The 17,169-nt window shown below is 39.1% G+C and overlaps 1 protein-coding gene across 1 annotated transcript; it reads left to right on the top strand.

Moving 5' to 3' along the window:
- The first annotated feature begins 594 nt into the window (after positions 1–594).
- Positions 595–7,533, top strand: C14H9orf40 (chromosome 14 C9orf40 homolog). Its single transcript, XM_006731255.3, has 2 exons — positions 595–1,178; positions 5,920–7,533. The coding sequence occupies exons 1-2, from the start codon at positions 756–758 to the stop codon at positions 6,076–6,078; spliced, it is 582 nt and encodes a 193-aa protein (XP_006731318.1). The 5' UTR covers positions 595–755; the 3' UTR covers positions 6,079–7,533.
- The last annotated feature ends 9,636 nt before the right edge of the window (positions 7,534–17,169 follow it).

Here is a 17,169-nt window from a genome sequence, read left to right as displayed (position 1 = left end):
TGCAAAACATACACTTCGTTGGGTTTTGTTTTGTTCCGCTTGGTTTTTGCGTGTTGGCTTTAGCGACTTCCCTCAGCCGCCACCCCCGTACAACAGTCCGCCTGAAATGATGATTTAACGTGGCGCTGGAGCCTCTCAACACTAGTTTGCTTAAGTCTGTACCTCCTGGAGATGATTTTAACCTCCTGAAAGCGTCCCTGAGGCCACTGACTCGAGTTAAGGGAATATTAACAAATACATTCTAAAGGTCTTAAACCTACACCGCTTTACCGAGCTCGAGATTTGCACAGCGGCTCCCCACCCCTGGGCAAACAAGGTCACGCCCTCCGGGGGACCAAGCCCCTGGGCCTTTAATAAAGCCGCTGCCGCCTTCCCGCCTCCCCCACCCAACCCCGAGCGCGCACTTCCGGCCGCGGGGGCGTTCGGGAGCGCGCCTCGCGAGTCTCCACCAACCAGCGGCTCCGCCTGGCCGGCGCGAGGACGCGCGCGCACATTTGTGCGCAGGTTCGAATCTCCGCCGCTTCGCGGTAGCTCCCCAACGTCCGGCAGTACCTCGGCCGCAGTGAGGGCAGCGCGCGCGGGCTGCGCCGGGCCCGGCCGCCCCGCCCCCTCCGCCCGCCCCACCCGCCCGCCGCCCGCTCGCCCCGAGCAGGTCTTCGCCCGCCCTCGCGCGCTCCGCCCTCGCCCTCCGCCCCCGCAGTTATCCGCGCTCGGCCTCCCGCGCCGGGCGGGCTCCGCCCGAGGCTCCGGGGCCCATGGCCAAGCGGCGTGCGGCCGAGCCGCTAACGTTCCACGTGCCTTGGAAGCGGCTCCTGCTCTGCGACTTCCCCGAGGAGCCGCCGCCGCTCTGGATCCCGCCGCCGGGGGCCTCCCATCCCGGGCAGCCAGTCGGCGCCCCGGAGCTGCCCCGAAAGCGCAAAATCGACGCGGGGGCTATGACTGAGCCTTCAGCTTCGCCCAGCAAGCGCCGCGACGGCCGGGACAGCAGCGTTCCGGGCGGCGTGCAGCGTGAGGGCCGAGGCCTGGAGACTGGCGAGCCGCCGCAGCAGCTGCCTCCCGTGCGGCCCCGCGGGCCAGGGGAGGAGCCCCGGGGCGCCCGGCCCCCGAGGGGCGGTGGCGACGACGGGGCGGGGCGCACAGAGCCCCGGCGGGGAGACTGGGGGGCAGCACCGCGCCAGGTAGGGGCTGGGGGCTGGCTGAGCTCTCCAGAGGGCGGGCGGGGTGAGGGGATAGGGGGTCACCCTTTACGCAGCCACTGCGCGCCCCGGGAGGGAACAGATTGTCCCCGTCTTGACTCGGGTTCATCAAGAAGCCCCAAAAGGCGAAAAGCAGGGGTCCCTGCTGCAGGAAGGACTCGGACTCCCAGGCTACACAGGAAGGGCCCCAGAGCCCTTGGCCTCTTGGCAGCGTTTGGGGAGAGTCCTGTGGGCTGAAAGCACCTGGCTAAACGAGGGGGAAACAGTCCGTCCGGTGAGGTATACGTGGGCTTGCACCTTCAGTGCCTGTCCTGTGTAAGAGGGAAGCAGGAGGGTGGGTCACGACAGACCTGAGCTTTCTGGAGACTTTGTGAACCGCGATAGGTCTGCTCAAATGGAGAAAGGTGCAGCGCGCCTTCCTTGGCTTAACAATGATTTCTTCTAGAATTCGTGGTAGATTTTTTCCTAAAGAGTGTGACCAATGTGGTGGCCATCAGTTGGATGGCCTGTAGGCATGGGACAGCACTTCTGGTAGAGGAAGGCCTCTCCTCCCTATCTTGGGAAAAGGCATTAAAAAACTCACAGGGTTAGATCGGATCCAGTGAAGAAGGACCATTGTTGAAAATTAATTTGGACTCTAAAGTAAACCGTCTACTAGGATCATATATAAGAGTTCTTATTCTTTGGGAAACGAGCCTGCCCCATCTCTGCACCTAAGAGCTGACTTGTCTAGATCTGTGCTGTTCAATATGGCAGCCACTAACTGTGTGGAACGACTGAAAACTTGAAATGTGACTAGTCCAAATGGAGTTGTGCTATAAGTGTAAAATACACTCTAGATTTCGAAGATCTCAAAAATTTTTATATTGATTACCCATTGAAAGAACTTGGAGATACTTGGTTGAATAAAGTGTATGAAAATTTACCTGTTGTACTTTTTTTAGTATGGCCACTAGAAAAATTTATGTTCGTGGCTGGCCTTATATATTTATTGGACAGCTTTGGTCTAGACTTAGGAATTCAAGGCTGCTTTTTGGCAGTTCTGGGTTGACTTACCAGAAGCTTTGGGAATACGAAGACCAAATGTAGGGCTCAATTCACCAAACTCTTCAAGCACCACATCATAGCATCCGTCTCACATTTTGCCATTGTTTTAAGTATCTTATGTAGAATTTACCAAATGCCTTGCTAGACAAAAAGTGAATTGAGGTTCCTTTGGCAGGACGTCTTGGTGAAAAACCCAATAAAATGAGAATTTGGTAGTTGGGAAGGAGCTTTTTCTGTGGTTGTAAGAAATTACCTTTGGACAGTAACGATGAGGATTTCTGGATGAAATTCTAAATTGTGAATATTTCCACCCCCAGTTGTCTTGGAATTTAGAAAACGGGTTTTTTTAGACTTTTTTTTCAGGTTGCTTTTGGATGTTCAAAATCTGCTTACTTAAAACCGAATGATAGCACTTACGTTTTGAAAACAGAATAGTTAGAATTTACAGTTATAGCGTGTGTTGCCAATGGCAAACCCTAAAATAACCCCAGAATGATAGTCATCCAGACCTATTTGATATGGAGATAACTACCGTGCACTTTGAAAACTTTTCCTCTTGAGACCATTTTGGTACCCCACCCATATATGGACTTGTCTTTTCTACCAGAACATATTGAGTGCAGTATGCCACAGATTGATAAGAAGGAAATATGGAGAATTTTTTAGTGGACTGACACACCTTCTTAGAATCTCTTAGATACACCAGTATTTTTTTTTTTTTTTTAGATTTTATTTATTTATTTGACAGCCAGAGAGGGAACACACACAGGGGGAGTGGGAGAGGGAGAAGCAGGCTTCCTGCAGAGAAGGGAGCCCGATACGGGACTCGATCCCAGGACCCTGGGATCATGACCTGAACCAAAGGCAGACGCTTAACAACTGAGCCACCCAGGGGTCCCATACACCAGTATCTTTCACAGCAGTGGCTACATCTGGCCGCTCTGCTTCCTAGTCACTATAGGTCCATGGCAAGGACTAAGCTTGGCCATAGGGGTACCTTCTTCACCAAGACAATCCCTGTTCTTTTCTTTTGGCAAAAGCCTAGGAATCCTCATGTTTCTTCCTTTTGTTAGTTTTGTTCATTAGCTTCTTGTCTTCTGCAAATTTAAGAAGAACATGTTTTCTCCAGCTCCTCTCTTTCTGCCTCCAGAGATGGAGGTTTTTTGTTTTAAGAGATTTCCAGTGAATTATCAAGATACAGGGTATAATGAAAATATGGAGACGTTAAAAAGTCTTCTCAATTCATGCAGTATATGTCTCCCTGGTTCCTGGCACTCAGAATAGTCCCTACCCTCACCCTTGGGATCTCATTTAGGAAAAAGTTTCTCAAAAATGTCCTTTCTACATTAAGAATTCAATTTAGGCAGAATAATGATACCTTTTTTCTGTCCTACAACCTCAGAATATTTTTTGAGTTGTCTCAGATGGTTTTTTTGTTGTTTTTTTCTGTTGTTTTGTTTTGGTGTTTTTAGCCAGAGAACTAAAATAAAACCAGGTATTACTTAATTAAATATTTGTGTGTTTTCTCATGATAGTGTTACTATATGCAGATTCATTGCTCTGTGCTGACCCTATTAGCTATTTTTAATGGAAAGTAAGAAGAAACGGTTTTTTGTTTTCTATTCCTAAGAAGAAAGTAATGAATGATTCATGGGTTTCTTGGGCTAGCAGTATTGAGCAATTACAGTACTAATCCTTAATTTGAAAGAGAGTCCTGGGGGCGCCTGGGTGGCTCAGTTGGTTTAGCGTTGGACTCTTGATTTTGGCTCAGGTCATGATCTCAGGGTTGTGAGATCATGGATCTAGTTGGGCTCTGTGCTGGGCATGAAGCCTGCTTAAGATTCTTCCTCTCCCTCTACCCCTCCCCCCTAAAATAAATAAATAAGTAGATAGGTAGAAATGTATTTTAAAAAAAGAAAAAGAGCCCTGCATTTTACCGATGAGGAAACAGACTTAGATCAAGGTCAGAGTTAGTGGGTGGGGGAGTTATCATGCAAACCCAGGTCTATCTGGTGGCAAAGTTTGTGCTCTTAGCTACTAGGTTACACTGATGTCATTAAAGAATCTTTTTTGGGCCCATGTTTATAAGTAGGTATTTTGAACAGTAGATTTTTTCCAAAAGGCAGAGATACAGACCCTTGTTTTTAACCCTTCTTGCTTATCAAAATGAATTTTTTGGGGGGACATCATTTGAATTACTGCATTTTTTTTATCCCAGCGTAAAGGAATTCCAAAGACACTCTTAATTCTCTAAGCCTTAGTGTCTAAGGCACTCAGTGTACTTCCTACTGAAATTTCCTAATAGGCTTGTGTGGTCCAGTAAAGTAACTAGCAACATGTTGCTATTGAGCATTGAAATGTGGCCAGTCTGAATAGTGCTGGAAGTGTAAAATACTTGCCAGATTGTGAAAACTTAGTATGACAAAAAGAATGTAAAAGATTTCATTAATTTTTTAAAAATATTGACTGCATGTTGAAATGATAATATTTTTGATATATCAGGTCAAATAAAATATTGTTAAGAGTAATTCCATCTGTTTCTTTTTTACTTTTTAAAATTACATACGTGGCTTTCATTATATTTCTGTTGGATAGTGGTATTACAGCAAGTATGAGCCTAAAGTGAAAACACAACCAAGTAGAATAGATATATAAATACTCATCTGGGTAGGGTGTTAACCTTCAAACTGGTCACCTTGGAATCCTGTATATAATTCCAGTGCTGCTTCCTTGCACAGAGTATTTTTGGGTTGCTTTTGAAATTCTGTGCCAATTTTGAACTTCATTGGAACATCAGCTTCACTTCATAATAACTTGAAACAATATTATAGCCATTCAAAGGAATCTGTTGAATTTTAAACGGGACAGTACTCAACTTGGATTTATCAGTGTTAGTATACTGATTTAAAAGTCCTGCCATGTACCAAATCTTGTATCTTTAATAAAATAGTTTAAGATTTTCTTGCTATTTAGCATGTTTATAGCCTAAAGTTTTTTGGCAAGGTGTCAGAATATTTTAGCGTATGTAAAGTCAGTCCCTTAAAATACCAAACCTCAGGGGAAAGACCAAAAATAAGTTTTAGGTATGTGTGTCCAATTGTTTCCTCACTGAAAGGTTAAAAAAAAAAAAATTTAAGACCATTTTCCAACGTTTTCTTTGGTTGAAAAATAGAAGAAAATTATCAAGAAGAGATGCTCTTGGGGGCACCTGGGTGGCTCAGTCGTTAAACGTCTGCCTTCGGCTCAGGTCATGATCCCAGGGTCCTGGGATTGAGCCCTGCATCGGGCTCCCTGCTCCGCGGGGAGCCTGTTTCTCCCTCTCCCACTCCCCCTGCTTGTGTTCCCTCACTTGCTGTGTCTCTCTCTGTCAAGTAAATAAATAAAATCTTTAAAAAAAAAAAAAAAAGAGATGCTCTTGGAAGAAATTCTTCTAAATTTAAACTACTAACAAAATATTTTCACAAATCCATGAATATGAAAATGCACAGATTTGACTGAGTCCATGAAGCACTTTGATTAGGGAGAATTTAAAGGTGTATTTGTTGAAGATGCAAAGTAAAAGACCACAAAATCTTAATGTGAGTTTGCTTTTAAAACAAAATTTGTTTCCTGAAAAAAAAAAAAGTAACTTTCTATAAAGCGTTGATGTACTTTCATCTTTCTTTTCTCCCTAAAGCTCAATGAAGAATTTTGGCAGTATAACACCTTCCAGTACTGGAGGAATCCTTTACCACCTATTGATCTGGCAGACATCGAAGATGTAGTTGAAGACAACCCGCCAGAAGCAACGCTTCAGGGCAAGGATGAAGTGGTTGAGATTGACATGGAGTCCTGACAGAAGGAACTGAAGAATAGGTTTCTCTGAATTTGAGGAGGCACCTCTTAAGTGAATTCACATATTCTTAAGGAAAAAAGTTATTTTCCATACTTGATGTGATACCATTCCCAAACCTGAAAAATGAGGAAAAGTTGTTTTAAAGATAAATGCCTACAGTCAATACTGAAACTTTCAAAAGGGATTTGTCAAGGATGTAGTGCAGTTACAGGGGAAGTGTTTTATATATGTACTCTTAAAGAAAAATTTATGTTTAGACTCAGTTTGAAAATACTGATCTTATAAAAAGGAATTCTGGCAGTTTTAGAAATAGGTGGGGAACACTCAAATATTCCTCTTCTCTGTACCAAAAAGTTAATTTGTGGTACATGAAATGAATATTGTTTTATAATAACTCTTATTAATAAAATGCTTTCTAGTACATTGTATTGACTCTTCTTAGTTGAATAGATAGCTGACTTAAACATCTATGCAAACTTAAAATGTAGGGGGTTAAAGGTGGTATAGTTTTAAAAGAACTTTCTAAATGTAAAGTAGTGAGAATTTCATTTGGGTAGCATGTTTGCATAGTTTCCAATGTTTGATATTTTTTGGGGAATCCTAAATGGGTAAAGAACAATGAGGAGCAAATAGGTGCTTCCCTCCCCGTTTTCCTAGGATGAAAAGAAAGAAATTTAGTTGTATTTCTTAATTTCTTGGTTTTGAATTGTTTTGACGGCATGGTTTTTATTGCTTTTTACTTAAGACTTGTTCTCAACACAGACAACACTTCAGATATCCTTGCCTGAGCCCCACTGGAGAGATTCCCATTTAATTGAGATGGGCCTTGGTTATAGCTATTTTTTTAAGCACCAGTCCTTCTTTTCCCCAATCCTAATGTGCAGACAACTTTGAGAACCACCAGACTAATGGTAGTTTTTCCTATTTAAAGGAGATAACTAATTTGAGATGAAGCAACTCCTCTTAATTAGCTTTGTTTTTATTTCGCTCTTTCGGTGGCTTTGTTACAACTTAAATTATTGTGTTATTACTATTTCATTGTTAAAAAATAAAGTAAGCAGTTTGTGTTTGAGTTGAGTATCAATGATTAAGTTAATTAACTTTTGTACTACATCTAGAATGTTGGCTTTGTAATCGAGTAACTTGTCCTTGTATATTTTTTGTTAATGACAGTAGATCCAAAATTCAGAAAGGGTGATAAATGCCAATGAGAGAGAAAAAAAGCCCAATGTTTCTTATATATCTGTAGGATTTAAGTATGGGTTGACATTAATGAGAATATTCTAGAACAAAAGACATGTACTATGGTTAAGAATTAAGGCTTTGGTGTCAGACGTAATTCAAAGGCTTGTACTGCCACTTTCTACCTATGTAACATTAAGCAAGTTATTTTTCATCTTCAAGCCCCAGGTTCCTTAATTGTAAAATGAGAAACAATAAATAGTATCTACCTCAGAGAGGCTATGTTTATTGTCAAGCAATATACTAAGTACTTTAACTGCATCTTGTTTAATTCTCATAATAACCTTATTGTAGGTTAAAAAAATAGAATAAATATGCTTTTTGTAGTTATACTTAATTCCACTTTTACTTAATTCCACTTTAAGTTGCCACTAGAAATTTCAGGATAAGAATTGGAATTGAAATAACAAGGATGGCAAGCAAGTGGGGGAAGCAGTTAAATTGCTGTGGAAAAAAAAAAAGAAAATGGCAAACTTTCTTCCCTCTCCTGTTTGACTTGAGGGTAGGAAGGGGTCTGTTTTTGTTCACTGCTCTTCCTACTGCCCAGAACAGTGCCTGTTACATAGTAGATAGTCAATAAAAATTGCATGAGCAAATTAATACGTGTTCTATTAATGGGAAAGTAATGGCAACCATTTTCTAGGAACATATCACAAAGCTAGGCATTTTACCAAAGATGTGCATACAAAAGATATGTCACAGAGAGCAAATAGTAAAACATTGGAAATAGTAAAACACTGGAAACAAGAATGTAAAAACTAAGACATGTCCACCTAATGAACTGTAGGAGGTGGTCATCTACTTTAATGAGAAATTTCATAGATACTACATTGCAGGTGAGTGAATAGGAGATTCAAGAGTGCTCAGACGGGTTTCTGGCTGATCAGTTGGTAGAGCTATGCAACTCTTGATCTCAGGGTTGTGAGTTCAAGCCCCACCATCCGTGTTAAAGCTTACTTGAAAAAAAAAAAACAACACCTCAGACAATTTTTTTGAGTTTTTGAGCATTATGTGTCAAATAGCATACAAAACTATAAGGTAAAGATTCAGGAAAAATACTTGCTATCAATATGTTGAAGGCTGAACATTTTTATATAGGTGTATATATAGTTTGATACAAATATTTATGTTTAATATATAGAATATGGGGCGCCTGGGTGGCTCAGTTGGTTAAGCGACTGCCTTCGGCTCAGGTCACGATCCCGGAGTCCTGGGATCGAGTCCCACATCGGGCTCCCGGCTCAGCGGGGAGCTTGCTTCTCCCTCTGACCCTATCCCCTCTCATGCTGTTTCTCTCTCTCTCTCTCTCAAATAAATAAATTTTAAAAAAAAGATTAAAAAATATATAGAATATGAATATGTAAAGATGTATACATACGTGTGTGTGTGTGTGTGTGTGTGGAGAGAGATTTGAAATAATCCCATTCTTTTAGAAAAAATTGTTAGTCACCAGGATGATTTGGCGAAATTGTGTGGTGGATAAATTAAGATGGAAATTTAAAAGAATTTTTTTTAAGTTGTATACACTTCACCCAGTTTCCCTAATATAGCATCTTACATTAGCACAGTACAATTATGAAAATGAGGAAATTAATGTTAATATAATTCTATAATACTATTACGAAGAGTGAAGTGACTCATTCCACTCCCATGGAAAGAGTGACTTCAGGCAACTCTTAAAGGATATGTCGAAAAATGTATAAAATATTTTATCGTCATCCTACTAACATCTTTTTTTGGCCCAGGATTCAATCCAGGGTCACATTTTATATTTAGTTGTAGTATCTTCTCAATCTCCTTTAAATCAATTCCTTGGAATTTATTTGCCTTTCATCACCTTAGTACTTTTTGTAGAGTCCTGATCAGTTATTTCATAGGGTAGCTCTCAATTTTGGTTTGTCTGATGTTTCTCATACTTAACACGTTTTTGGTAAGAACGCCATAGAAGTGATGGATCCTTAGTGCATTACACCAGAAGGCACTGGATGTCAACTTGTCATTGGTGATTCTAACTTTGATTACTTGGTTAATGTGATGTTGGCCAGGTTTCTCTATTATAAAGTTAATATCTTCTCTTACATAATAATTATCTTCTGGAAGATACTTTGAGACTATGTAAATACCCCACTTATCATATTCTGCCCATGAATTTTAGTAGGGTATGTTGATGATTTTTACATGAAATATTTATTACTCTGGTATATGTCAAATGGTAACTTTCTATTTCCATTATCCCTCCTACATCTATTATTTGGAATTCTGTAAAGCAAGAGCTTTCCTTTCACCCCCATTTTTTATTCAGTGATTTATAACAGTATAGATTAATGGGCATATATTTTATTCTATGAATTATAATGTGTTGCTATCATTTTGTTGTACAAATAACCACAACAGATTTAGCCATTGAGAGGCCCTCTGAGTTGGCCCTTGTGCTCTTCCTCTTTTTTTAACGTGTTATTTATTGTGTGAATACTGGTTAACGTTGGCCGTGCACTTTTGCATTTGCAAGGTTAGTGGATGGAAATTGTGCCACTTGTGCAGTGCTGTGATTTCTCACTGAACAATTTGAGCCTTGGCATCATCTTCAGAGAATGGGGACACTAATAACCACCTCAGAGGAGCAGAATGGGGATGAAATGACACAATGGTTGTGCCGAACCTATAATGGGCACTAAATATATGTATCTTTTCCTTATAGTACATGAAAATGCACATTTTTGCCATCTTCCTGATAGGTAGATAGATGGACTACTAGTGATCTCTGACAATACCTGAAACTGAGGCAAACAGTAAGATTACTTTTAAAGAATTTCAACACTTACCTGGAGTCCACAGACTTAAATGATAGTGTTCTAGCAATTTCTATTTATTGGTAGCTGTATCTTGTGTCTTTTTGATACAATCCTGTGGTGGAGAGAATTCTCATATGGCCCCAAGATTGCCAGACCACGGTGTATCATCCAGTCATTTGATCAATCACTGACTTAGGTACTACTGTGAAAAATTTTGCAGATGTAATTAAAGTCCCAAACCAGTTGATCATAAGATGAAATGACCCGTGTGGGTATGACTTAATCACATGAGCCCTTTAAATATGGTGGAGAGCTCAGAGACAGAAGAAGTCGGTGCAAAATGTGAGAGGGATTCAATATAAGAGCAATTCTGGCTTCAAAGATAAAGGGAGCCATGTGACAAGAACCTGAGAACAGCCTCCAGAGGCTGAGTGAGTCCTGGCAGCCAGCCAGCAAGGAAACAGGGACCTCAGTCCTACAACCTCAAGGATCTGAATTTAGCCAACAACTTGAATGAACATGGAAGTGGGTTCTTCCCTGGAGCCTTCAGAGAGGAACACAGCCTGGCTGGCACCTTGATTTCAGCTTTGTGGCACTCTTAAACAGAGAACCTTGCCTGTCAAGTGGGACTTCTGACCTCCTGGACTAAACTGATTGTGTGTGTGTGTGTGTGTGTTAAGCTGCTAAGTTTGTGGTAATTTGTTATGCAGCAATAGAAAAGTTATATAGACTCTATCATTTTTAGCACTTCCATACCTTTTCACACAGACGTTTTGGCACAAACATTTCTCTTGTAATATCTCCACTCTAGTCTTGGAATCATTTCTCCAAATAGCCCTGGTTCTTTTACTGGAGAATGGTACTTAGAAATGAAGGTCTGGGTGCAAGATCTACTCATTGTACTGAGTATCACTGCTTCTAGATCCTCTCAACTGACAGAACTACAAAATATATGTGTATACAACTATATGTATTTCTTCATCTATCAATATACTTGTGTCTATATCTGTATATATACTTTAAAAAAAAAGAGTTCATACTGATACTTCCAATTTCAATCCAACACCACAGTGTTGATTATAAATTCTGTTCTTATTTTTAATTCCTTTGAAAACTAGACCTCATATCCACTATTTATTTATTTATGTATTTATTTATTTCCTCAATTTTCAAATACACCTAACACTGTTTAGAAACTGCTAACCTATAGTACTATTCTAAACAGGCCTGCTAATTGGAGTAGAATATCTGTATGTACTTTTGTGTTTAGCCTTTGGATATTCAATTAACATTGTTTTCTAAAGTAACTTAGGTTGGTTCTTTCCTTTCCATCCTTCCCTTTGGAGTGGTTATGTTACAGTAATACAGTTGGATTCATTTGTTTCTGTTTCTATATCAGTTTTTATTCCCCATCTATTTTTTTTTTAAGTTTGTAAAACATTCACATGGTTCTATGAGTCAGAACTATACAAAAATTTATATTCAGAGATGTGTCACTCACACTAACTCTTCTCCCCCATTTTCATTCCCCTGTTTTTCCTACTTTGTTCCCCTTACTCCTCCCCCCCCATAAATAAACAATTTCATTAGTTTCTGGTTTGTTCTACTGCTTTTCTTTTGCACTAATGGGCAGATACACATATAATTTCTTCTTTATATATTTATAACTCATACAATTTTATTATAAAACTATAATTCTAATAACTGGGTAATAGAAAAATAGTTTACAAAAGAAAAAGTATACATGAGGATAAAAAATAAACATTTCTGCTTAATTGTGATCCCAAATTTTAAGAATCTTTTTTTCTATATAAATTGGCAAAAGTTGCACATAACACTTTATTTCTATTTTTTTTTAATTTTTTTTATTTATTTATTCATGAAAGTCAGAGAGAGAGAGGCAGAGGCAGAGGGAGAGAAGCAGGCTCCCCGTCTAGCAGGGAGCCCGATGTGGGACTCGATCCCAGGACCCTGGGATCATGACCTGAGCCGAAGGCAGACACTTAACCATCTGAGACACCCAGGTGCCCCAACACTTTATTTTTAGTAAAGCCTTTCTGAAAAGCAGCTTGGTAATATACTTTAAGAGCCTTATCATAATCTTCGAACTAGTCTTCATTCTGTGTCTAAAAATATTTCTTAAAGAAATCAGAAAACTAGATGCAAATTTACACATCACTCTAATAATAAGATATTAGAAATAAAAAAGTAGCTTATGAGAATTGATGGATTATTAAAATACACATGCTAGACTATAATGAGATCACAAGTTGGTATTATTAAGAGTTTTAATGATATAGAAAAATGCTCAAAAATAAAAATATTAGGACTTTCAGAGCTGATCAAACTCTCTCTCCCACTAATCACAACTAAAAGCCCAACTAAAATATACTCGTGCTCACTGAAAACTAAATGAAGGCATTACTGGATAGAGAATGGAAGTCAAATTAGCAAAGCAACTCATACGGAGTAAAGTTTTATGGTTTTATTTTTTACTCTCCCAGCTTTGAACCAAGAGTGACCACCTAGTAGAACTGCAGTGGCCAGCATGAGCAGCTCAAACTCTGAGAGAAACCTATCTTTTTGGCCAGAAGACCAGGAAAGGGAGCTACTTTGAGCAAGAGTTGAGGAATTCCAGGGATGAGAGATCTGGGTAAGTGATCCCATAATTCTATATATAAACATACTAGTCCTAGGCTCAGTCCCCCGTCCCCTTTTTTTTAAGTAGGCTCCAACTGAGCTAGCTAGCTGCTCCCCAATCCCGGGCTCATTTTTGAGGGACACATGCATGGGACAGATTGAGAGCCATATAGCAAAGACTTTGAGAACTAAAATACAATATAAACCCATGCTCAAATCCCTCACTAATGTCTGAGTGATGCATGCATCAGACAGGCCTAAAGCAATATAGCCAAGGGTTTGAAAACTTAAGGCCTTAGAACTATGCCCATGGAAGAAGAGATAGTACTTATGGTACAAAACTAACTGGGTTGAGTAGGAAAAAAAAAAAATCAATATCCTCTAGAAGATTTTAACAAGACCCATAGTCTCACAAAGTAGTATTCAGGACATAATCCAAAATACTTGACATTGAAAGAATAACAACAACAACAAAAAACGTGGCCAGTTTTAAAGGGAAAGAATAGTCAACATGCAAGCCATCAGGAAAATGTGACCAGTTTTCAAAGACAGTTAACAGATGTCAATTCTAAGATGACCCAAATGTTAGAATTACTCCAAATTTTATTTTATTTTATTTTTAAAGATTTTATTTATTTATTTGTCAGAGAGAGAAAGCACAAGCAGGGGGAGCAGCAGGTAGAGGGAGAAGCAGGCTCCCTGCTGAGCAAGGAGCCCAATGTGGGACTTGATCCCAGGACCCTGGGATCATGACCTGAGCCAAAGGCAGATACTTAACTGACTAAGCCACCCAGGTGTCCCAAAATTAATCCCAAATTTTAAAGCAGCTATCAAAACTGTGCTCCATAAAGAAAATGAACTGAATGAAACCATAAAATTTCTCAAAAGAGAAATATAAACAATAGGAAAAGAAACAAATGAAAATTTTAGAAGAGAAAAATACAGTACCTGAAATAAAAGATTTAGTAAATGTGCTAAGTAGCAGAATAGAGATGACAGAGGAAAGAATCAGTAAATGTGAAGAAAGATCAGTAGAGATTCTCCAATCTAAAAAAGAAGAAAAAATTAAAAATGAACAGTCTCTGCAACCTATGAATGTGTATATATTTGTGTCACTGGAGTCCCAGATATTATGAACAACTTTATTCCTATAAATTTGACAGCTTAGATGAAGCAAATTTTTCAAAAGCATAAACTACCAAGATCATTCAAAAAGAAACAGATCATCAGAATAGTTCTTTATCTATTAAAGAAATTGAACTCCTAGTTAAAAACCTTCCAAAAGTAAACCTCCAGACTTACATGTTTTTACCAGAGAACTCCACCAGATATTTAAGGAAAAATAATATAATCTCTTTCAGAAAAATAAAAGAGAACACTTTTCAATTCATTTTATGAGGTTAGCATTACCCTGATACCACAGACAAATATATTGCAAGAAAAATCTCCAGATCAATACTTTTATGAACATAAAAAAATTCTCAAGAAAATATCGACATACCTAATACATTAAAAGGATAACATAGAGGAAGATGGTGACAGACTAGGAGGACCCTAGGCTCTCTTTGTCCCATGAACACAACTACATAACTATCAAGTCATTCAAAATACCCCAGAAATCGACCTGAAGACTGACACAATCCCAGAAATTGACCTGAAGACTAAAGAACAAACTTCCCACAGCAGGCAAGGAGAACCTCTGCAGATGACTGGCCTGAAGAATAGAACAACCAAAACACAATAGCAGAGTGCACACAGCACACACCACATACACTCCCTGAAGCTCCAGGCCCTGGGCACTACAGGACGTCCTCACAAGGCCATTAATTTCAGGAGCAAAAGCCATAACTGGCTTTTCTAACACACAGAAGAAGGCAGAAACTTAGAAAAAATGCCAAGATGGAGGAATTTATCCCAAATGAATAATAAGTCTATGGCTAGAGATTTAAGTGAAACAGATATAAGTAACATGCCTGATGGAGAATTTAAAACAACAATCATAAGAATACTCACTGGGCTTGAGAAAAGAATAGAAGACATCAATGAGACCCTTACCACAGAGATAAAAGAGTTAAAAAAGAATCAATCAGAGATGAAGAGTGCAATAAATGAGATTAGAAACAGGCTTGATGCAAAGAACAGAAGGCTGGAAGAAGCAGAGAACAAATTAGTGGCCTAGAGTACAAAGTAATGGAAAGTAATGAAGCTGAACAAAAGAGAGAAAGAAGAATTTTGCAACACAAGAATGGACTTAGGGAGCTCAGTGACTCCATCAAATGTAATTAACATTCATGTTATAGAAGTCCCAGAAGAAGAGAGAGAAAAGGGGGCAGAAAATTTATTTGAAGAAATAATAGCTGAAGACTTCCCTAATGTGGGGAAGGGAACAGACATGCTGATCCATGAGGCACAGATAACTCCCATCAAAATCAACAAAATCAGGCCAACACCAAGACATGTAATTAAAAAAATATATAGTGACAAAAATCTTAAAAGCAGCAAGACAGAGCACCTGGGTGGCTCAGTCAGTAAAGAGTCTGCCTTCAGCTTAGGTCATGATCCCAGGGGCCTGGGATCAAACCCCACATCAGGCTCTCTGCTCAGCAAGGAATCTGCTTCTCCCTCTCCCTTTGTGTTCTCCCTTTCTCTCTCTCTCTTTCTCCCCCTCCCTCTCTCTCTTTCTCTCTCTCGCTCTCAAATAAATAAAATCTTTTTAAAAAAAGTATCAAGACAAAAGAAGTCCTTAACTTACAAGGGAAAACCGATAAGGCTAGCTGGAAATTTCTCAACAGAAACTTTGCAAGCCAGAGTAAGTGGCATGAAATATTCAAAGTCCTGAATGGGAAAAATCTGCAACCAAGAATACTCTTATCCAGAAAGGTTATCATTCAGAATAGAATGAGAGATAAAGAGTTTTCAAGACAAGCAAAAACTAAAACTGTTCACAACCATTAAACCAGTCCTGCAAGAAATATTAAAGGGGGCTCTTTGGATGGAAAGAAGAGACGAAAATGGACAAAGCCAAAGACAAAGAAGGATCAGAGAAAATCTCCAGAAACAACAACAAAACAAGTAATAAAATGGCAATAAATACATATTTGTCGATAATTACTCTGAATGTAAATGGACTGAACACTTCAATCAAAAGACATAGGATGCCAGAACCAATAAGAAAAAGAAGACTCATTTATATGCTGCCTAAAGACACCTGCAGATTGAAAGTGATGGGATGAAGAAACACTTATCATGCAAATGGACATCAAAAGAAAGTCAGAGTAGACTTTAAAACAACAAAGAAGGGCACTATGTAGTCATAAAGGGGACAATCGAACAAAAAGATATACAAATTATAAATATTTATACCCCCAACATAGGAGCACCCAAATATATAAAACAATTAATAACAAACATAAAAGAACTAATTGATGATAATACAATAATAATATAGGACTTTAACATCCCACTTACCTCAATTGACAGATTATATAAACAGAAAATAAACAAGTAAACAATGGCTTTGAATGATACACTGAACCAGATGGTTCATATATAACTTAACAGATATATTCAGAGCATTCCATCCTAAAACGGAATACACATTCTTTTCAAGTGCACTTGGAACATTCTGCAGAATAGATTACATATTAGGTCACAAAACAGGCCTCAACAAATACAAAAAGATTGAAATATTTTTCTGACCACAATGCACCTTTTCTGACCACAATGCTATAAAACTAGAACTAGAAATTAACCACAAGAAAAAATCTGGAAAGGCCAAACATACTTGGAGGTCACACAACATGCTACTAAACAATGAACGGGTCTACCAGGAAAACAAGAAATCAAGAAATTTTTAAAAGTACATGGAAACAAATGAAAATGAAAACAGATGTCCAAAACTTTGGGATGCAGCTGAAGCACTTTTAAAAGGGAAATATATAGCAATATGGGCCTACCTCAAGAAATAAGAAAAATCTCAAACAACCTAACCTTACACCTACAGGAGCTAGAAAAAGAACAACAAATGAAGCCAACAGCCAGCAAAAGGAAGGAAATAATTAAGATTTGAGCAGAAATAAATAATATAGAAACTAAAAAAACCACTAGAACAGACCAATGAAGCGAGGAGCTGGTTCTTTGAAAAAATTAATAAAATTGGTAAACCTCTAGCCAGACTTCCAAAAAGGAAAGAGAAAGGACCCAAGTAAATAAAATTGTAAATAAGAAGAACACAAAGAAATCCACACAAAGACACATTATAATTAAAATGTCAAAAATTAAAGACAAGAAGAGAATATCAAAAGCAGCAAAAAGAAAAAAAAAAAAACAACTTCTTACATACAAGGGAACCCCCATAAGACTATCAGCAGATCTTTCAGCCACAACTTTGTAGGCCCAAAGGGAGTGGTATGACATA

The sequence above is a fragment of the Leptonychotes weddellii genome, chromosome 14 (assembly GCF_054177405.1).
Source record: "Leptonychotes weddellii isolate Sample4059 chromosome 14, ASM5417740v2, whole genome shotgun sequence".
Lineage (NCBI taxonomy): Eukaryota > Metazoa > Chordata > Mammalia > Carnivora > Phocidae > Leptonychotes > Leptonychotes weddellii.
Note: the sequence above shows the minus strand (reverse complement) of the source record. Positions and strands in the feature narration are given on the sequence as shown.

Coding starts and splice junctions, on each gene's coding strand:
- C14H9orf40 (XM_006731255.3), top strand. CDS start 756: ATGGCCAAGCGGCGTGCGGCCGAGCCGCTAACGTTCCACGTGCCTTGG. Junction 1,179..5,919: donor GGGGGGCAGCACCGCGCCAG/GTAGGGGCTGGG, acceptor TTCTCCCTAAAG/CTCAATGAAGAATTTTGGCA.